Source organism: Hippoglossus hippoglossus, chromosome 23 (genome assembly GCF_009819705.1).
Source record: "Hippoglossus hippoglossus isolate fHipHip1 chromosome 23, fHipHip1.pri, whole genome shotgun sequence".
Taxonomy (NCBI): domain Eukaryota; kingdom Metazoa; phylum Chordata; class Actinopteri; order Pleuronectiformes; family Pleuronectidae; genus Hippoglossus; species Hippoglossus hippoglossus.
This window is the reverse complement of record NC_047173.1, coordinates 4,675,499-4,696,663: the sequence shown is the minus strand read 5'-3', so window position 1 is coordinate 4,696,663 and position 21,165 is coordinate 4,675,499. Positions and strand designations below refer to the sequence as shown.

Below are 21,165 nucleotides of genomic sequence, written 5' to 3'. Positions count from 1 at the left end.
TTTTAACTAATATATATTGTTAAAATCTAGAATTTCTCATACTGTGAAAATGTTTTTAAAAACGGAACATTATTTCCACCTTATCTGGATAATATTCCTTTAGAGAGCAACATGCACACACCCACGCCCTGTGCAAAACTTTACTCACCCCTGATTGGTGGAGCAGCAGCCAGTGAGGCTGGCGCACAGCAGTGGTTAATTAGCATATCCAGCCATGGTAATAAAGGTACCGGCGGCCTCACCTGATGTTACTGAAGGCATCACACACACACACACACACACACACACACACACGGGTGGGGAGGAGAGCTGGACCCGGTGGAAGCCACAGCTCAGTGTGGAAAAATAAGTTCAGGCAAATTAACCCACCTCACACACACACACACACACACACACAGGTCCGGCCAGCGTCCGCAGCCTGTGCGTAAAAGCGCACAGGCAAGTCAGGACCTCTTAGAGACGGCCTCACCTTCCTCCCTCACTCCCACCTCCAGCTCTCCAGGGCCGGTGGTGCCTGGACGCTGCCCCCGCGCCTGTGACTCCTCACGCCCGGTTCTGCTGCTGAGTTGTGGCCGCTCCGATCCAGAGACCCGGGTCACCCATGAGGCTGGAGGCCGCCGCCAGGATGGATCTGTTCAGGAAGCTGTGGAGGGCGAGGAAGCTGATCCTGGTGGTGTTCATCCCGCTGTCCCTGCTCCCGCTGCCGCTCATCCACCCCACCAGCGTGAGTACAGCAAACTGAGAAAACATGGACTCTCTGTTATCATTTAAATGTTATTATAGGCACACAAACAGAACAGGAACTTCTTAACTTCTTCCAGAAAAAGCATAGGCCTCATTTTAAAACATAAAAACAATTTGAACACCATTTAATTCACTAAAGAGGAAATGCTTTACTATTCTACTGAAAAGCAAGAACATGTGTTGGATCATAGAAACATCTAGGACGATTTCAAAGATATAGGATATATAAAGGAAGAATTATTTTTGAAACACTGAAACATATTCCAGAAAGGCAGAAAAGATACTATCGTGATATGACACATACCAAAAGAGGTATACATTGCAGACAACTACACAATACAGTACACTTACTGTTGCCTTTTAATTGAAACGCTAAATTAGATTATTAAGTAATTAAGTTAGTCTTTATAAATACAGTTTAAGTCAAATAAATACCTAGAAAACAATCCGATACAGCTGTAAACAAAACCTCCAGCTGATGTGTTGATGTCTCCCCTGGTTGCTGCTAATGGCTGCAGTGTCCTGATGGGATTGTGTCATTGTGTGTGTGCCTGTGTTTGTGTGCGTGTGTTTGTGAGTGAGAGACAGAGAGAGAGAGAATCAGTCAAAAGGCACACTGTCTCTTGTTTAGATGAATGCTTGTTCTCAAGCCCTTCCAATCATCAGATGAGCTAAGTGTGTGTGTGTGTGTGTGTGTGTGTGTGTGTGTGTGTGTGTGTCCGTGCGCTTGGAGAGGAGATGTCACGACATGTTGATGAGATGGAGATGAGTGCTCTGCTCAAAAGGACAGAAAGTTAAAAGTTGTGTGTTGTAGTAGCTCGGGTTTGCTTCTGGAAGGTTTCCACAGACAGATGAATCAGCTCAGAAAACAATAGGATTATCTCAGTCTGCACAAACCCAATCTGTGGATCAGGCATTCACCTTTTTTTTAAATGAAACGTGATGCACAGTGTTTTCAAGACACAGGGCTGCTGCCTCAGTCTGTGAGGACAAATCTCCTGTTGAGGAACATGTTGTCATGGAGTTGGTTCCGGTTCGGGGGTGGTGGTGTTGACAGGATTTTGAAACAGGTCACAGGATCATTTTTAGTGGCTCTTCAGGCCTGCGTTGTGATTTGTCTGATTTGCAATCGGCCTCCTCCTCCTAATTTCCTCCTGAGACAAACTTTACCAGGGATATGTTTTCTGGCAGCATGAGAAGCAACCCCCCCCCCCCCCCCAAAAAACGTCTTTTTCAGGATGTTGTTCTCCAAAGTCCGTAGTCCACAGTTTGTGCCTTTCATGAATTACAATTACATTCAAGTCACAACCAGGCATCTGTCTCTCTGAGAGAACAAACACCAGACAAGCATTGAAAAACGCAGAGGGGGCGATTACCACTGCTCTCATGTTATTTCCCGAAAAACCTCAACGACCCCTTAAACCACCTGGAAGAAGAAATATTCCATCTGAAAAAGATGTTTTTCCAAATACATTTCTTTTGAAAATACCTTCAGAACAATGATGCATGCTCTGAAATGTGTCCTGTAAAACTGGCCCACATCAGCTGCGTGACTTTATTCATGAGCAACACAAACTGGGCGCTCGGTGCCCGCTCTCCCATCACAGATGCTAAATAAGGAGATCCAGGAATTTATATATCTTATATATCTACATCTAAATCAATGTGTCTTGTGCTCACTACTTTAAAACACTTCAGACTCCACCAGTGAAGCAGAACAAAGATAATCACCAAATCATCTCTTTCCCAGTTGTTGTGAATTAAATAGATTAACACATACATGGTTTATGTTTTGGATATATTTGGTTAATAATGCAGTCACGTGACCTAAAGCACACATTTATATTAGCACTGTTGTAGCTAAACCACTTGTAACAATGGTATTAGTGGTGACAGGCGTGTGATGATGTTTTATATGAGTCGTAGGTGTTTGTGTTTCTCATAACATCATTAATTCTAAGCAAGCGTCGTGTGCTCGCTAGTTGTCCGCCGGCCAATCAGCAGTGTCGTCCAGAAGCCTTGCTGTTATGTCAGGACTGGTGGATGTTTGGCAGGAGTAGGCGGCACAGGATGGGGCCAAGGGGGAAAAAAAACAGCCAAAGAACAAAAGCTTCACTACAAAGAAAAAGAAAGAAACAATCCAAGCAATTAAGTTATATAATCAACCCACCGCCATGCTGGATTTTGGCCCCACGTGGCGATCTTACGACACCAGGGACCCCAGACGGTGTCAGGAATGTGACAGGGGTTCAGAGTGACACTGCGCTTGTGTGTGTGTGTGTGTGTGTGTACTGTGTGTACTGTGTGTACTGTGTGTGTGTGTGTGTGGAGTGGTACTGTGTCCAGCTGCAGGAGGACAGAACATCTGCTGGGTGCAGTCAGGCCAGGTCATAGACGAGTAAGGACCAATGATAGATAATGCTGAATGGATTTGACTCCATAACTCCACAACTATTGGACGGATTGTCATGATCTTTGGCGCAGACATTCGTGTCCCCCTCACGATGAGTTTTAGTAACTTACCTGATCACTTAAACTTTTTACCTAGCACCCTCCTTGGTTAAAACTTTCCGTGTATACAGTACTTTGGCGTTAAAGCCCTGCAAAACTCATGGCATCCACATCAACCTCAGCTGTACTTAGTGTGTAGTACTCATCGACAAATGTTAGCAGGCTAACCTGCCAAACATGGTTATCATCAGTTCTCAATGTTGTATAAGAGGGCAACGGTGTATGGGGTGAAGAGAGAATGGTACATGGCGGTGCCCTGTGGAACTCCAGGACTGTTCACCACTGTGTCTGACATGCTGAAGATGACTGCTGAGATGGTCCATGATCTAGGACACCAGCGAAGCATCAGTCATGCTCTTCCCCAGCAGGGCAGACTGAATGATGTTCAAGGCGCTGGAGGAATCGAAGAACATGACTCACTGGCCTGTCCGGGTGAGTGAAGGCCCCGCGGGGCAGGGAGTCGATGGAGCCGTCCACTTTAACATCCATTTGGAAGTGGATCTGGAGAGGGTCCAATGAATGCTTGACCAATGACTCGAAGGAATTTGACATGTTTATGAAGTATTTTAAGGAAACAAAGTATGGAACTAAGATTGATGTAGCTGTCTACAACACATATTGTGTGTGTGTGTGTGTGTGTGTGTGTGTGTGTGTGTGTGTGTGTACCACGCTGAGGTAATTATAGATTGACTGGGATGTTATCTGACAGTTTAAAAAGTTACTTACTTCTCTGCTGATTGTTCTGTATTGATCTGTTATTTGACCTAATTTGCCTATCAGGAGTTTTCAAACCACTGTGTGTTTTCTTCTAAACACCAATCATCTCCATATCCTAAGCTGACCACAGATAACAGGGAGCTGATGAGACAATCAATGGGCTCCTGTTGCACGCTGACACAGAAACTGGCCTGTCAGCAAAGAAAAAGTGTCAAAGAAAGGTTCCCCCTCAGCTGAGTGAGCTGGACCCTGGACACAAATCCATCACACTGGAAAACTGAAGGATTCTCATTCAGTTAACATTGTCGAATATTTGGCAGCCGAGCTCACGACAGAGACACTGATGCTGATGAGATTATGTAAACACACTTTATAGTTAGCTGAGCAGATGCTAAATCAGCTCAGATCATGGACTCATAGATTGCTAAATTTCATTGTACACTGTGCAATGACAATAAAAGGATTCTATTCTATTCTATATTAAAATGGACAACATGACAGCTCCCCAAAAGTGAAGCAAAAGCGCCTTGATTGCCACCTGGTGGCTGATAGTACTATAGGTCTTAAACCCTGCCTCCTCCATGTTAGTGGATGGGAAGTGGACATAAAAAAAAAAAGCCCTACACGACTAGCGTACGAGCATAAAACAGTAGCTTTGTAGACAGTCGCATTACTGCAGAACGCTAATGCTGTTAGGTCAGAGCTGTGTGTGTGTCTGAAAATAATGCACCTGGTCATGGTTTTATATAGGGTCATCCACTTACTCATAAAGGACATCAGTACCAACATGTAAAGTCATGTAGTGTCCAATGTGATATTTAGATCCATTGACACATTCAGTCTCTGCAGCAGCACATTCCTCTGCAGCCTTTAGAAAGTCAAGTGAACTTTTACCTACATTTAACAAAAAAAAAATCCTCCAATTTCATGCTTGTCACAGCAACTGTTTCCTCTCGGCCCTGCACTGTTTGGCCTCAAAATGTCATTGACTTCAACAGTGATCTGCGGTTACACCTTTGTTTCTCTCACGTCAAAATGAATAATGATCAACTCTGGAAGAGAAAAACTCTCAAAGAGGACAAAAAGTTGTTAGAAATACTGGTTAGGTCACACGTTTCCCTGCCTCTCTGTTTCCATGAGAGGACCAGCATGTATCGACGTCCGCCCCCTGACACGACAAGTTATCAGAGAGGTTGCATCAGTGACTCAGTGATACCTGCCTCTCTGCTCACTCAGCAGTTTGAACTAAAGACAGAAAGAGAAGCACAGATCAATGTTTAAGGATCTTAGTGTGTGTGGTAACTGTCTTCTGATAGACAGAGACCAATAATCAATGATCACTGACTACTGAATCAGATCATCTTTGCTGGTGCGTCTTTGTCCCTATGTGTTTATTTATTCATCCATGTTTGTCTCCATTAATCTGTCTATTTGGTCTTTCTTCCCTGATTCCACCTCTCTCTTCCTCTTTCCATTCTTCTCTGTCTCAATGACTGATCAATAATCAAACGCCTATCTGTGTGTTAATCCCGTTATCATGCAGCGTCCTCGGTGACCTCATGTTTCCTGAACGTGGAGGAGATACAGACAGATTGAAACTCTTGTTAACCAAATGGAAGGAGACAAAGGAAGGCCGGCAGCTGTCGGGCAAAAACATACATACATACATTTCTCTTTATAAAGTTGTTTGTTGTGACGGGATTTAAATTACATTTTCCTTGGCGACATCCTCTTTGATTTTAAACCCAAACACCTTGTTCTGTTCTCAGTCTAATCCAGCAGTGCTTAATGCTGGGAAACGCCACGTCCCTCTTGCCAAGTGAAATCCACAGGTTGTGGCTTCAGGGGTATAAAGCCTGTACCATTAAAGCCAAACTAGTGCCAAGTGATCAGTTTTCATCAAAGTGTCATGTATTATACTTTTTCTAAATTCTGCTTTCTTCTTCTATCTCTGTAGTTTCAGTTGGTGTTCATGCGTCACAGACTGTACATTTGCTTCAGAGTTCAGCTGGTATCTTGCTATTTAAGATGTGAGATGACAATGAAGTCGCACCATAGCTAAGCTAATAAATGCTAACATCCACTGGCGATATCGCGTGCATTCAACAAATGCTGATATTTTGTCCTGACTCTGACATTAACAATACCGTCATTATACATTATACTGTCTTAATTCTGTTCTCTATAATCGTGATACAACATTTCCACACCGTTTTATCTCGACATGCGATCGATACTGACCTTCATGCCTTCTGTGGTCTTTCAGGTATAGATTGTCTATAAGTCTATAATGTGGACGTGGTGGTCAGCACTGTCTTATTTATAGAAAGAGGTTTTCCCAATTCCATCCCTGGTTCGGTCTTGTTATCATAGTGTCAATCACATGTGAAGCACTTTGAACTGCACTAACCCGCATGAAAGGTTTGATTGATTGATTTATTGATAAATTACCACATGCCTAGTTTGGCAATTCTTTCCTGAACTTTTGTGTTTCTTATGAATACAACAACACCTATATCTGCAATAAGCTGATAACAGTCTTGGTCTATCTCCGCCTTATATGCTTTTAAATAGTGGGTTTTTTAGAGGGAAAGGTCATATTTGAAATTTCATTTTATTTGTTGAATAATTACCCACAAAAACATCCAACATGTAACAAAATTCAAAATTCAAACTGCAAAGATGCAATATATTTATCAAGGTCATGGCTTGAATTGCTCTGAACAGGCCTGGACACGTTTTGTGCTGTAACCCTGCAGCTTATCCCCCCCCTCTGGGTTTATTAATTTCAGATTAACTGACCTGTTACTGCAAGATATTAAACAGAATTTTTGATCTTGTGTAAAAGCGCTGCAAGATCACACAGCATGCATGAACTGCTTGTTTTACGTTAAAGTGGGCAGACAATAGGAAACCAATAACAGGCTGTGATAAAGCCTTGGTGGAAAACAGGGCACGGGGGACACATTTTGGGCTTTACTCCCCAAATGTTGGCTTGGAATTGAAATTGTGTGTGAGGTGCTGGAGACGTGTGGAGTCGCTGGAAGAGGCTTGATTCGGGGGCTTTTATTGTTGTAATGATTAATGAAAGTCTTGGTAATTTTCATGAGGTCTTAACCAATGTCACGAGATTGTTTTTTAAAGTTGGGGAGCCTGTCACTAAGCCCGCTGGTGTTGCAAAAGGGCGGCATGAGCGACTGGTATGTTGATATTACATAACCATAACCAGATTAATAGCAACATCAGTGTTTGTGCTTGTGTACGTGTGTGTTAGAGAGAGTGTGTGTATGTGTTTGTGTGTGTGTGCTTGTGTAGCCAAGCTCTGCTGTGTTGTGGAAGTGTGATAAAGAAGCATGAGCCTGTGTCTTCTCTGACCTTACAATGTTCATGTCCCCGCCTGCAGGAGGCCTGCTGCGCGTACGTGCTGATGGTGACGGCGGTCTACTGGGTGTCCGAGGCCGTTCCCTTGGGCGCTGCCGCTCTGGTCCCAGCCTTCCTCTACCCGCTGTTCGGGGTACTGAAGTCCAGCGAGGTGAGTTGTAGTCATCTGTCTTTGGTTCTTCATGAGAACTTCACTCACAGACAACAGGTACAAAAACAGACAGGTCTAGTACAACTAGATAATTAGCAGCACCTTTCTCTAACCTAATAAGTGTTTATTAAACTTTCAGAAACATTAACAAAATAAACATGACCTATTCCCCAGAAGGCAAAGTTGAATTGATTTATAAGAGGTAGCCACTGATAACTGTTACTCAGTGACTCAGTCTGATTTAAAGTCGACCATGTAAACAACACATTCTGATTGCTTCAACCCAAATTCAGGAATAATCTGGATAAAGTCAAATCATTTTACTTTTAGTGTCATTCGTGTGTATTTGTCAACAATAATAAAGTCTGCTGGCCTTAATCTGAATAAACGTCTGATGAAATCTATCTGTTTACATGCACTTCTAGAACTGCTCCACTGAAATGCTGCAGAGCTATTTTGATACCTGAGGAAACCTGTTCCCCACAAACAGTTTTTTTTTTACAGGAGCTTAGTTTTTCTCTAATTGTAAAACCAGCCCGACTGTAAATATTACCGTGTGTCCCTGTGATGGGGGAAGAGTGAGAGAAACACTTGTGTTATTTATGGCAAGCGATTATCTGTGTCGGGCTTAACGGCGATTGCCGGCTGCCGTTGAATGCCGGGATATTACAATGTGTTACTGTGTTGTTAGTACGAGTCAGCTGATCAGATCTGGTGTATATGTGGATGTAGAGTAATTCCAGATCAGAAGGAATTATGGGTAAAAGGCCTTCTAGTGTTTTGAACTCCAGTGAGTCAAGATCCACATGCATGTTTCTGTGGGCTTTTAAAGGGGCAGGGTGTGCATAATGATGCATTTATACTCCAACCAGATAGGGGCAGCCTTTAACTACAAAGTTGGGGTGTAGCTTACTCACAGTTACGACTTCTGACTGGGCTCTACAGAAACTCACCATTGCCCAATTGGGTCCAGTTGATACACACACACTCGACTCATGAGTCGGTCTCAGCTGTTTTTATAGTACTGACTTTATAGTTTGGTCCAAGTCCCTTTCATTAACATGGAGGAGGCGGGATTTATGAAATATACTGCAGCCAGCCACCAGGTGGCAATTGACACTTATCATCATTACCATCATCAATCAGTGTTCTTATTCTCGTGTTTCTGCATTCACACGTGCCGACACCCAGCCACTCACACTTTTTCCAACCAATCACCACTGCCCGGCGCTGTCGGATGCTCCGCCCCTGTGAGATTTGATTGGTTTGACACAGTCTCAGTTTCCTCTCAATTAAACTAACAGCCCCCCCGTCGTCTTCACCACTCTCATCAGCGTTACATAAAAAAAGTGAGTTGTGCGCCTCATGTGACCAAATCGCATTGACAAGCAGTGACAAAGCAGCCTGTGAACGCTGCTGTTAAGCCTCTTGTGATGGTGGTCCGCAAATATGCCAGTAGAGAGCTTTATGCAACATTTCCAGTCTGTTATGGTGCTTTCCAGTCTCCCCTAATACCCCCCACTTCAACCCACTAGTGGCCACTGGCAGGATGCCTGTTTGGAGCATTACTACGTACAGTATACACAACCACAGTCCTCGACTTACTTCATTATTCAACACTTACTTCTCCTGGCTGCTTAATACTGATGACTCACAGTGAAGATTTATTCAGCTGTCACTCATGTGTTCACTGCAAGTGCTGATGGCAGCAAGCATCACTTTAAACTCAGGCTAACTCATTTTACACAGGGGGGGGGGCAATTATATGTCCTATATCCATGCAGACTTCCTCATTCAGTAAGATGCATATTTAAGTCATTCCTTGTTGACTGTTGGCTCTACAGCTCACAGATCACTGGATACATTTTGAAAATGGTTCTTTGCTCTTTGTATTTAGTTATTTTACATGCAGAGATTCCACCGATGATACTAGAGGATCTTCTTCCTTCGTTTGTCATATCAGATCATATATTGATTATCCTTATTAGCAGCAGTTCTGTTGAATTCAAATTTTTATGTCATTGGTTCAGGGATAATTGTGAGATTTAGATTTCACCATTAATCAAGAGAATAACTGTTACTTGCAGCCATATGAATATCATTAAAATCTCTTTCAAATCATCTCAGAGAAGACATTTTAATGGCTGATTACCAAGACTTGCTGTTTGATTTACAGCAATTTTCTGAAGCATCAAGTCTCTGAAGTTTCTCTAATAACCAAAGACTTGAATATAAATGAGAAGTGATTAACTGGCTCTTCTGGCTAATGTCTCACCTCTAAAGCTCACATTAGTAAACAGTGAGCGAGCGATCAACTGTTTCATACATTTTTTCTTGTCTAATTCTTCTATCTAGTGGAATAACGGCAAATATTCTCATCGCAAAGCAGCTCTTAGAACTTTGAAACAGTTCATCCTGTCTAATTTCAATTATGAAATGTATGGAGCAGTTGGTTATATGAGTCAATAAAATAAAATGTTTTCTTATTAATTCTTTAAAGAGGTTCTGGGCACTATGGCCTTGGGCTGAATCGAACCTGCGGCCGCTACAGAAGACTCAATCCTCACTGCGTTAATATAAATAAGCAGAAGTACCACGTATTTCCTACTTTCAGCTTCTTACATGTACATCATAAAAATCACATTTAAATTATCCAAGGGATGATATTTAACAGCTCAGTGTCAGAACTAGCTACTTCTTATACTGTACTTCTTTCTGTGGCGTTTCTGTGGAGTAACACAAGGAGGAGAAGGTGCAGCAGAGTTTTAGGTGAGAGGTGAGGAGACGCAGGCTTACACAATGCTTTGAGGCTGTGAACCCTGCGGGTGGGAAGTAGAGCAGATTAAAAAGAACAACTGGCAAACTGTGTTGATCCAGACCAAGGAGGGGGTGAAGTAGGGAAGTGGGTGAAGAGTCTCCTTAGATCCTTTTTTCCCATCGACAGTTTTTAACTGTTTTATATTTTGAAAAGGCAGATTTTTATTGTGAAATTAAAAGATTTGAATCTGTGCGTGTGTGTGTGTGTTCAGGTGGCAGCCGAGTACTGCAAAGACACCACCCTGCTGCTGATGGGAGTCATTTGCCTGGCAGCCTCCATCGAGAAGTGGAACCTGCACAAACGCATCGCTCTGCGCATGGTGATGATCGCAGGGGCCAAGCCTGGCATGTGAGCAGCTCACACACTTTTCATGCGCTCAGTACAGCGGGCAATTTCACATATACACCTGTTCCTGTCGTAAGATTTAGGTCGAAGAAGTGAGGACTGACCAACGTGCCCTTACTCCCTAAAGCTAAGACTGGCTCTGGAAATGGTCCAAACACACACACACACTCACACACACTCACACACACTCACACACCCGTTAACGTCCCTCTTTCTTCTCTCCTCCAGGTTGGTGCTGGGCTTCATGTGCTGCACAGTGTTTCTGTCCATGTGGCTCAGCAACACGTCCACCACAGCCATGGTGATGCCCATAGCTGAGGCCGTCCTGCAGCAGCTCATCTGCACCGGTCTGGCCGACAGCCACGAGGACTCCGAAACCGTCGACGCCCGCGAGGATGACGGCGGTACGTTGGGTTTTAAATACAAGTCTTTAATCACATGAATCTAGAATCACCTGCAACCACATGAACTTGATACTGTTTATATTTGATCATCGCACTCAAAGAGAAAAAACTGAGATGTGTTAACAGACTGTGGATCCACAAATATTCTGTGAAAACCTTTTTAAATTCAGTGTTACACCAACTGTTCCCCTGTTACACTGTTAATAATAATAAATGTGGTCGACAGCTGTTTCAGACAAACAAGAGAACCTGGATAAGAACCAGTTGGAGCTGCTCTACCGCAGCGACAGGTACGTGTTGTGTTTGTATATTTGTGTGGACAATCTATGATTTCTGATTTGTCAACTGTGGCTTATGAGATACTCAAGCTTGTTAATTCATACAACCATTATTTGTCCTCTCTCCAGCAGTGAATGCACCAAACGGGAGCTTTCTACACTAACTGAGGTGAGACTTGTACTCAATTACCCCAGTCATCTTTTCCTGCATCATGGCCTGTTAAAAAAAGTTTTATATAACATATAACAACAGTTTTTATATGCCAATACCCATATATCTGTGATCGGCCAATGTCAAAACTGATCAAATGATGAATGATCAGCCGATGTAGCGGTCGGGCTTCAGATTTGTTTGTGCTAAGTAGAAATCATTTCAATAATTAGCATTAGAACAGTAACATCCATGAGCTATATGTAAATCCTCTCGTTCTCAGGTACAGACTGGGGAGGTAAATGGTTTGGGTCTGATGCCAGTCTCCAGCCAGGAGTTCATCCAACACAACAATGGACACCTGCCGCAGGTGAGGAACATTTTCTTGGAGGTTGAAGAGGCAGATGTGTGATTGTAGAGCAGCTGGAAACAAGAAACGAGAAACTCTCCTTCGCTTGCTGTTTACGACCGATCTCACCTCTGTCTTAGGTTGCGATCGAAATCCCAAACGTGAAGCGGGTGAAGACCAGGAGAGACTCCCAGTATCCCACCAAGAGGGATCACATGATCTGTAAATGCCTGTCGCTCAGCATCACCTACGCCGCGACCATCGGTGGACTCATCACCATCACCGGCACGTCCACCAACCTCATCTTCGCCGAGCAGTTTAACACGTAGGTACATGTGCACACACGCACAAATGAGCACACACTCACACACACTCACACACTCACACAGACACAAACACACACACACTCAAGTTGTGAAATAAGAAGATAAAGTAGCTTTAACAACTGTTCTGGGATTGGGAAGATATTTTTGGTCCTGTATCAGCTCAGGGAAGCTCAGAGATACCATAAGTTTTCAAGCATATTTACATTGTGAGTGATTTCTAGGCTGCTGCGCACTTCATGTTGGTGGAGTGTGTGTGTGTGTGTGTGTGTGTGTGTGTGGCGGGGTGTTTGGCGCATGGGGTCCGAGATCAAACTAATCAGCCTCTACAGGGCTAATGGAGCAGATTTCCTCCGGGCCGCTGCTCTAAGCCTGGCAGAATGGCCTCCTTCATGTCGCAGCTTGTTGGACAAAGGTCATGATTTGATTCAGTGTGCATGTGGAGCTTTGTCTCTCTGTGTGTGTCTGTGTGTGTGTGTGTGTGTGTGTGTGTGTGTGTGTGTGTGTGTGTGTGTGTGTGTGTGTGTGTGTGTGTGTGTGTGTGTGTGTGTGTATATATATATTCAGGCCAGCCGGTCCAAGTCCTTGTCTACAGCAGGTCTTACTGAGTCTTAGTACTGAACCTGACCCCAGCAACACACACACAGACACAGACACCTTTTGACCTGGAATATCTTCATACATGTTGCAGGCAGCATCAGCTTTTTTCTCTCTTGCCTTTTCAGCTCCCCCCTTTCTAGTTGCTTGGGCAATGCCATTATTAACTGCTTGTAAAGAGGAATTTTTCTCAACTTCTACCGCAAGCGAAGAAACGGCACCACAATTCAGCTTTGCTTCCACAGGACATCAGCCCAGAATGAGAACACCCCTACGTACTGCTACTGTACATTGGGGGGGGTGGGCTGGTGCATAATTAAAGCAGGCGATGCATCTATGGGCTGCTCAAGTTAAAAAAAAGAAAAGGCTGCACAAGCGGTCCACAGAGCGACCGGCTACTGTACCGCAATTCAGTCCTGCATGACATCAGCCCATTCACAGGGAATGAAATGCATCACCATACAGTATGTGGGTTGGTGCATAATCAAAGTGGGCTCACAATGCATCTATGGGCTGCTCAAGCTAAAGGGAAAAAAAAAGGATGCTCAAGTTTGTCTCACAGAGCGACCAGCCCACTGAGATTCTTCCTGGTGGTCCCTGTTATTCTTCATTTCATTCCCCTTCTACACTATATGTGGTGCTACTGTGCTCCAGCTCAGTTAATATCAGCAGAGCCCAGCTAGAGAATTCAGGTTTTAATATTGAGGATATTGGCCTATTTACATCTCATTATAAAATCCAACCCTTTACATATTTCATCCATTTTTGGGATTGTTTTATTTCTTAACCTGTGGATGATAATGAGGGTTGGTGCGCCACTTTAGTTAAGACATATGACATATCTCAACACCTCTTTGAGGAAGTCACATGGAATTTGACCCACTGTTATGGTGCATAGATTAGAGGACTAACTTTCATCATCTCCTGACTTTTTCTCTTTGTGCCCCTGTGAGATTTATAGTTTTGACTTGTATCTCCAAAGCCATGAAATTTGATAAAGTTACATTTAAAGTTATAGAGCGTCCTTTGACCCAAACTTTGGTCTTCTCTTTTGAGAAGGGTATGATTTTCTTCAGTCGCTGCTGACACGAGAAACTAAAGTTGACCAATTCCCTGAGCAAAAACATTGATTCTGTGCAAGAAGACAGACTCAGTGATATTTACAGAGGTTGTGGCCTCTCTGAAATTGAAATGTTGCTCCTTCGCCCACTTGTTCATCGAACTTCAGGCCCCTTCGTTCTTCAAGGCCAGAGAAACAGAAGAAAGAATTTTTTAAATCCCGTCGGCTTTTGCTCTATGTAACATACCAGCATGACCTTTAGCACTGGAGGCAGGTCCCTAAGTGTTGAAAGCATTGTTGTAAGTGGATTTGTAATCTGATTTGCAGTTGTCAGACAGGAGTTAATGGTAAATACAGTCTTTCCCCGCCTGTTTAAACTGATTGTCTGGTTAACTAACCAGCGCATAATCAGTTGGGACATTTCTATGAATAATATAGCTTTTCTTATTCAGCTTTCTGTCCTTGTCATTCTTTCATAATGCTTTTTAAAAATTGGTAATATTAAGCAAGGTTATTTAGACTTTTTAAAAAAGCCTAATACAAGTGTGACCTGATATCAGAATAAGTCGCAGAATTCAAAATTGCAAAGAATGTCCCAGATTACCTGAATTCTTTATCCAGTGCATGATCAGTAGACGGCAAATAAACTCCGACTAAGGTGTGAACGACGCCTGAAGGGACGGCAGAGTTGTTTCTGCTGCTCTTATCGACCTCACCATCATAATCTCTGGATGTCACCTCTCCCCTGATTTGTGTCCGTACAGCACAAGGCTCAGTGAAGCACGTCTGAGCAAACACACTTTACACAGCTCTGAAAACTGAGGGCTCTGTTAGAGCTTAAAGTGCATTGAAGATGAATGTCCACTGGTACACAATGTGCAATATGTGTCATTTGGGGTTGTGATTTGCTGCAGTATATACTGTTCTGTTTATATGTGGTTTGGTGATTATTTGTTTTCTATTACTATGGACTCGGTCACAAATTTCCCTGTGGGGACAATAATGTGTATCATATGGTATGATATCACATGGCATCACATCCTATCGTCTCATCTCATATCTCATTTTGGGCGGCTGTGGCTCAGAAGGTAAAGCAGGTCGTCCTGTAACCAGAAGGTCGGCGGTTCGACCTTCACGATCCGGATTCATGATCCGACATCATCGATCAATAACTAAATAAATGTGATCGTCAGTTTGTGTGAAGGGCGAGAGGGCAAGGAAATACACACACACACACACACACACACACACACACACACAGATATCCTAAACTAAACTAACTGTCTCTGTGTCTCCAGTCGTTATCCAGATGCAAAGGTGATCAACTTCGGAACATGGTTCATCTTCAGCTTCCCCATCGCCATCATCATGCTGGTCCTCACCTGGCTGTGGTTGCACTTCCTCTTCCTTGGCTGCAAGTGAGTGTGTTTTTAATGTGTGTTAAACAGACTGTATCCTGTGATGTAAGTTGTTCAGCTAAGTGATTATTGTGTGTGTGTCTGACTTGTCCACTTCTTACCATCGTATCATTATTGCCTCACGTTAATCCCTCCGTCTGTACAATGGTGAACCAGGAGACTGGTTTGAACCAGGAGACTGGTTTGTTGTCCTGTGGCTGCAGGTTGCACTTTGGTTGATTTTCTTGTTGTTGTTGTGTGTTCAGCTTCAGAGAAACATGCTCGCTGAGTAAGAAACGCAAAACCAGGAGAGAGATGCTGTCGGAGAAGAGGATTCAAGAGGAGTACACGAAACTGGGACCCATCAGGTGTGTGCGAGTGTTTCTCTCTGTGTTTGTGTGTGCGTCCTATGTTTTAAATTGTTATTGCATTCGGGTCATTTTCAGCCAAGCTGCAGTGGAAACCAAACTGAGAACCAGCTACAGAAATTCTGGGAGAAATTCAAGATATAAAAAGACATTTTGTGTAAAATAAAGCCCCAAAGATGTTTTAAGGCCCAATAAGCTACTTTGTCGTTTCCATTTCAGTTTATAAATATAACATTGTGCACATGGCAATGCACTGCTAGGACATTGGCTGGTTCTCACTCATTTAAAGGACCGTTTGAAAGTAAAGACTTGGTCCTCACAAGCGTAGAAAGACCAACAGTATGTGTGTATATCTTACTCACGCACCCAGACGTTATCATTCATGTAATTGCTGCTCACAGTCTTTTTGTGGTTTCTGTGTGTGTGTGTGTGTGTGTGTGTGTGTGTGTGTGTGTGTGTCTCTCAGCTACCCGGAGGTGGTGACTGGTGTTTTCTTCATCCTGATGACTCTGCTGTGGTTCACCAGAGAACCAGGTTTCGTGCCTGGCTGGACGTCTCTCTTTGAGAAGTGAGTGGCCATAATGTTGGGACACACACCACCGCGATGTTGTCTTGTTATCACTTACACGTGTTAGTTCCCAGTCAGTGATCAGTGGTCCAGTTTGTTAGTAACAAATAGGTAAACACACACTGTCACACAGACAGAAATGCACGTAGACATGTCATTATCTTGATGACTGCACGCCGCAGGATAAAAACACATCTCTTTGGTATTCGATGTCATTATGGCACTCATAACTTGCTCAAATTCAGGTTTATGAAACGCTTTACATCCTCTAATGGTCAGAACACATTCCTCCTACAGTCCATTGCTCCTCTCTTCAGCCTCGGTGTGAAATACTTGGTTTTTAGCTCCTGTCTTTTTCAGGCCCCCCACATAAACACTGGCAAAAGCATCTTATGTCTCATTAAGATGTTTTACTTTTAATTACATGCCTGCAGCCTGGGCCTGTTTATTTTGATTGAGAAGCCTATTTGGAGCATTTTCATTCTGTGTGGGCTTCTAAGCAAATATAATCAGAGTATTAGGCTTCGTGTAAACGCACCTATTCAAACTGTGAAAGACAATAATTTCACTTTAATTTGTGCTTCTCTCTCTCTCTCAGGAAAGGCTACAGGACCGATGCCACAGTGTCTGTCCTTCTTGGCTTCCTGCTCTTCCTCATCCCTGCCAGGCGACCCTTCTCCTCCTCCTCCTCCTCCTCTTCCTCCACCTCCTGCTGTAGAAACACAGGTCAGCACCATTCACTCATGCATTTGGCAGTTTTTGATTTACCTGCACTATGTTTGTCTTATCTCAGGCAGGTGGACGTGCTGTTTGTCGTGATATCCTATGTTTGGGGTGAATAGAAAAACTTTATGTTGTGATCATGTATTTTTGGGCTTTATGAAAAATGAATAGCCAGTAGCCCTGACTCCCAACAGGCCCCTCTTTGTGTTCCACTGTTGTGCAACAGGTTGAAAACCACTGGAAAACTTTTGTTGTATTTCAAAATTGAAAGCTTAACACTTAAAAGCAATTTGAAGATCAGAGAATATTAGAACACAAATACAAAAATTAAAAGCGTTACAGATGAGAAAAGAGTAAAAACAAAAAACTAAATAAAACATTGCAAAATGATAAAAATAGTCGGTAAGATCACAACTAGGACACTGACATTTCTACTGTGTGTGTGTGTGTGTGTGTGTGTGTGTGTGTGTGTGTGTGTGTGCGTGTGTGTGTGTGGTTTCACCAATCAGTGGATGATTCAGATTCTGACCCTCTGGCTCCCATGATCACCTGGAAGGACTTTCAGAGACTGATGCCATGGGAGATCGTCATCCTGGTGGGAGGAGGCTATGCACTGGCCGCTGGTTGTAAGGTACTGGGTTTCTGTTTGTGCGTTTGTCGTTGTGTTACAGTACTGGGTGATTAAATTGGGCTAATGGTTAAGTTGAGGTTTTCTTGTGAAGGTCGAGGAAGCTTCGAGATGAAAAACTTAGATTCAGGTCTAAATTATTTGGTTTAATTGCATATAATATATATATATGGAATGTGCATCATATCTGTATGTCATGCTCCAGTTTTCCAATTAGATTTAAAAAATGGTGCAATGTTAAAACTGAGATTATAATGAAGAAATAACAAAACTGCAGAATATTTGTGAACACTGTAGACGTCAGAGAAATTTCACATATAATTTCACATATAATAATAACAGATAATTTGATAACCGGAGACTTGATCTGATCTGTTACTGTCTCTCAGACAATGCTGCTTAAGGGTATGAGAGCGGCTGTAGCCTTTGAGAGTGCTCACAAGTGTTTTTTGTGTGTGTGTGTGTGTGTGTGCAGGTGTCGGGCCTGTCGGTGTGGATCGGCAGACAGCTGGAGCCCATGAGTGGCCTTCCTCCCTGGGCCGTCACCCTGCTGGCCTGCCTGCTGGTGTCGGCGGTCACTGAGTTTGCCTCCAACCCGGCAACTCTCACCGTCTTCCTGCCCATCCTGTCCGCGCTGGTAAGACACACACTCCTTCACACGCACAAGGACCGGCCATAGTTCACGGGCATGACAAAATATCAGGTTGAGGAAAAGTACGAGTGCTATGGCAGAAAAGAACAAACAATCACACAGCATTCATACACTATCGGCACAGCCATCAGGTGCCATTTAGGGTTCAGTATCTTGCCCGAGGACACTTCTGAATGCAGACTGGAGGAGCCAGGGATCGAACAACCCTTCAGTTTTGGTGATTTCACACCAGTATTTAGTATTTGTCTGTGCTTTTCTAGCTAGTTTGAAGTATGGTTCACTCAGAAAGAGGGCGGTGCCACATATATGTGCACCAAACAGAGCTAGGGCACGGATGTGAATCGAATACTGCAGGTCAAAGTTCACCAAAGTTCAACTCCATGCCTCGCCACTGGAGGCAAATGTTCAAATCGCCTCCTCACTCTCATGGATTGGAAGTGAACCAGAGTGGAAGGTTCACCACTGATATATACACATGTGTGTGAACAGGCCCTTTAGCAACATTCAAATGAAAATATAATTACAATTGCGGGGTTGTGACACAAGGCCAGTGTAAATTATGAATGAATAACATGCATATCATTGTTTGCTAACTTTAACCTTGATTGTTGAGCATTTAGAAATAATATGTTATTTTTTACCTGAGATTTACATATGAGTTGGAACTGCAGGCTTTTGGCCGCCATGCTCTTTTCAAAGTGTTGTAGCATTTCCTCTGGGTCATTATCAAAATAACAGCATCACTGATAACTTTGCTTCCCCCTTGTGGATCACTGCTGAGCTAATGTCAAGTGCACGTGTTCCCTTCTCTTTATAAGAATTCATTTTTTTATCTCTCCTTTCTTTTCTCCTCTCATCTCTCTTATTCATTTATTGTCTCTTTCTCCTCCCCCCCCCCTTTGTTCTCCCTCACCCCCTTCCCTCGTACCAGTCGGAGACTCTGCGCATCAACCCGCTGCACACTTTGATCCCGTCCACCATGTGCGTGTCATTCGGGGTCATGCTTCCAGTCGGGAACCCCCCCAACGCCATCGTCTTCAGTTACGGCCACGTGAAGATCAGCGACATGGTACGACACGCGCACACGTGCACACACACACACACACACACACACACACACACACACACACACACACACATTACACACACAAAGTCACATGCTCTCTGTGCACCTGCAGCATCAAAAGGCTCAAGGGTACAGTGAGTCAAAGTCGCTTTACGTAACCACAAGGTCGAAGGATTCTTTAATTTCTTAACTCTTTGCAAACTGAAACATACTTTTTAAAGCTGACAGTTTGTAGAGTATTTCTATTTGGTTTGTATTTGTCTTTACATCTTTTTTTCCCCCTTTTTCTCCTCCAGGTGAAAGCAGGCTTCGGGGTGAACCTGATCGGCGTGGCGGTGGTAATGTTGGCCATAAGCACGTGGGGTGCTCCCCTCTTTAACCTGAACGAGTTCCCAGCCTGGGCAGAGGCCAGGAACGTCACCGGGATCTTATAACCACCGGTGTGAGGATGGGGCCCACGTGGGAAGAAGAGGGGGATGAATCAGTGAGAGACAGAAAGAGAGAAAGAGAGAAAGAGATGGATGGATTTGACAAGCGAATGGCACATGTTGTGCCGAGAGGATGGTCTCACTCAGAGCTTAGCCCTTTCTTAGACCGATTAGACCGGGTATGGGTGGAGGGAAGGAGGGGAGGAAAGGGAGAGAGAGAAAACACTATGCTATTCTTAGATTTAAAAATTAGAAATACATTTTTATCCATGAGCTGGTGTCACAAGGAATGCAGGGCGTGAAACTGGCCACTAGGTGGAGCTCTGACCTCCAGGGAAAAACTTTTTCTTTTACCCTCCATTAATCTTTGAGGGCAATCCTGCTCTCACCGAATCACTGAGGAGATCCATAAAAACTACAGAGCTGATCAAGAAGTGTTATTTGTAACTGATTTATCGATTTATGTTAGGCAAATGATAAGTGATATTTCTAGCTGCCTGGAAAGTGTTCTAGAGCCACTTCATGCCTTCCTCTGTGGAGCCGTTTTGGTAGAAATGAGCCAAACGGCCACGGACATGCTTCTTTTCTTGATTTTCACTGAGGTTACAGTGTTAAAGAAGAGCCGAGTGCTGTGCTGAAAGAAGATAAATGCATGAGAAGGGGCTTTTAATGTGGCTGCTATTATACTCTCTCCAGTATCTTTTCATTAGAGTCTATATGATTTGTATCTATAGAGATAAAAACGTGTGTATATTCAGCTACAAACTGAAAGCAACTGAACACATACAGTCCATAGATGTCTGTAGCTGCTATCTCCATTTTTATTTGGAAATCTGTCTCCTAATATCAGACCGATGTCTTTACCAAAGCAGATTTTTCTTCCCTGTCATACTTTGAACATACACATGCTCCACAGCTTGTGCCGTTACCAGATGCCTGTAATACATTGCAACATGAATGTCTCCTGTGGGAATTCAACCTCTCACTGTGTTAGTGCCTTGCTGTGAACGCGGAGCAGTGCAAGAACCAAGGAATGGTTCACTACCATCCTCCTTAAATCGTGGAAAGCAATACATGCTTTTTATTCCTCAACTATATTGCCGTCTGGGGTTGGTTGCCTTATGACAACCAACATTTTATATTGACTGGATTTCGGAGCTTTCCTCTGCCCGTGCAGCATATTCTTTTTCTTATGTTTCGGTTTGGAAGGCTGAAGAGGTTAGAGGCACTCCTGTCATTATTATGTGTATTCAGCAGGGTTTGACTCCTCCTGCTTTTCATATTAGTCACATCTGGAAAGATCAGAAAGAGATGATAAGGTCATGAAATCTGAGAAACTGCTACTCACTGATCTCCTGAGTTATGCCAATGTAATGATCTTTATCAATGAAAATTAATTTGTGCATTTGCCATTAGCAGAAAACACTTTAACTCACATTTTATCAAGCATCAATAGCTTGAGTAATTGTCATAAAAACATATATTTTTATGAAATGCAGGACGAAC

The 21,165-nt window shown here is 43.3% G+C and overlaps 2 protein-coding genes across 6 annotated transcripts in view; one reads left to right on the top strand and one right to left on the bottom strand.

Moving 5' to 3' along the window:
- Positions 1–608, bottom strand: part of zgc:162331 (uncharacterized protein LOC793007 homolog) — a 30,871-nt gene extending 30,263 nt beyond the window's left edge. For 2 of the 4 annotated variants that reach the window (XM_034577868.1, XM_034577865.1), the window contains exon 1: positions 470–608. The gene's annotated coding sequence lies outside the window, so the exon portion shown is untranslated. Of the gene's footprint in view, positions 1–242; positions 263–469 lie in introns of those variants that run through there. The other 2 variants (XM_034577870.1, XM_034577866.1) reach the window with 2 other exon arrangements.
- On the top strand, positions 572–21,154 carry slc13a4 (solute carrier family 13 member 4). Of its 2 annotated transcripts, none has more exons than XM_034577847.1 (16): positions 572–724; positions 7,376–7,504; positions 10,534–10,670; positions 10,896–11,071; positions 11,298–11,361; positions 11,482–11,518; positions 11,784–11,870; positions 11,990–12,174; positions 15,128–15,247; positions 15,493–15,594; positions 16,061–16,162; positions 16,761–16,888; positions 17,395–17,516; positions 17,989–18,150; positions 19,097–19,234; positions 19,528–19,876. In XM_034577847.1, the coding sequence occupies exons 1-16, from the start codon at positions 602–604 to the stop codon at positions 19,663–19,665; spliced, it is 1,950 nt and encodes a 649-aa protein (XP_034433738.1). In that variant the 5' UTR covers positions 572–601; the 3' UTR covers positions 19,666–19,876. The 2 variants fall into 2 exon arrangements, with proteins under 2 accessions (XP_034433738.1, XP_034433737.1); XM_034577846.1 differs by having other exon boundaries at positions 602–724; positions 11,479–11,518; positions 19,528–21,154.
- Positions 21,155–21,165: the final 11 nt, after the last annotated feature.

What these genes read in the sequence shown, in the direction of transcription:
- slc13a4 (XM_034577846.1), top strand. Translation starts at nt 602, where the DNA reads ATGAGGCTGGAGGCCGCCGCCAGGATGGATCTGTTCAGGAAGCTGTGG. An exon ending in ACAATGGACACCTGCCGCAG is followed by an intron (nt 11,871 to 11,989) that starts GTGAGGAACATT and finishes CCTCTGTCTTAG; the next exon opens with GTTGCGATCGAAATCCCAAA. An exon ending in TTCGCCGAGCAGTTTAACAC is followed by an intron (nt 12,175 to 15,127) that starts GTAGGTACATGT and finishes CTGTGTCTCCAG; the next exon opens with TCGTTATCCAGATGCAAAGG.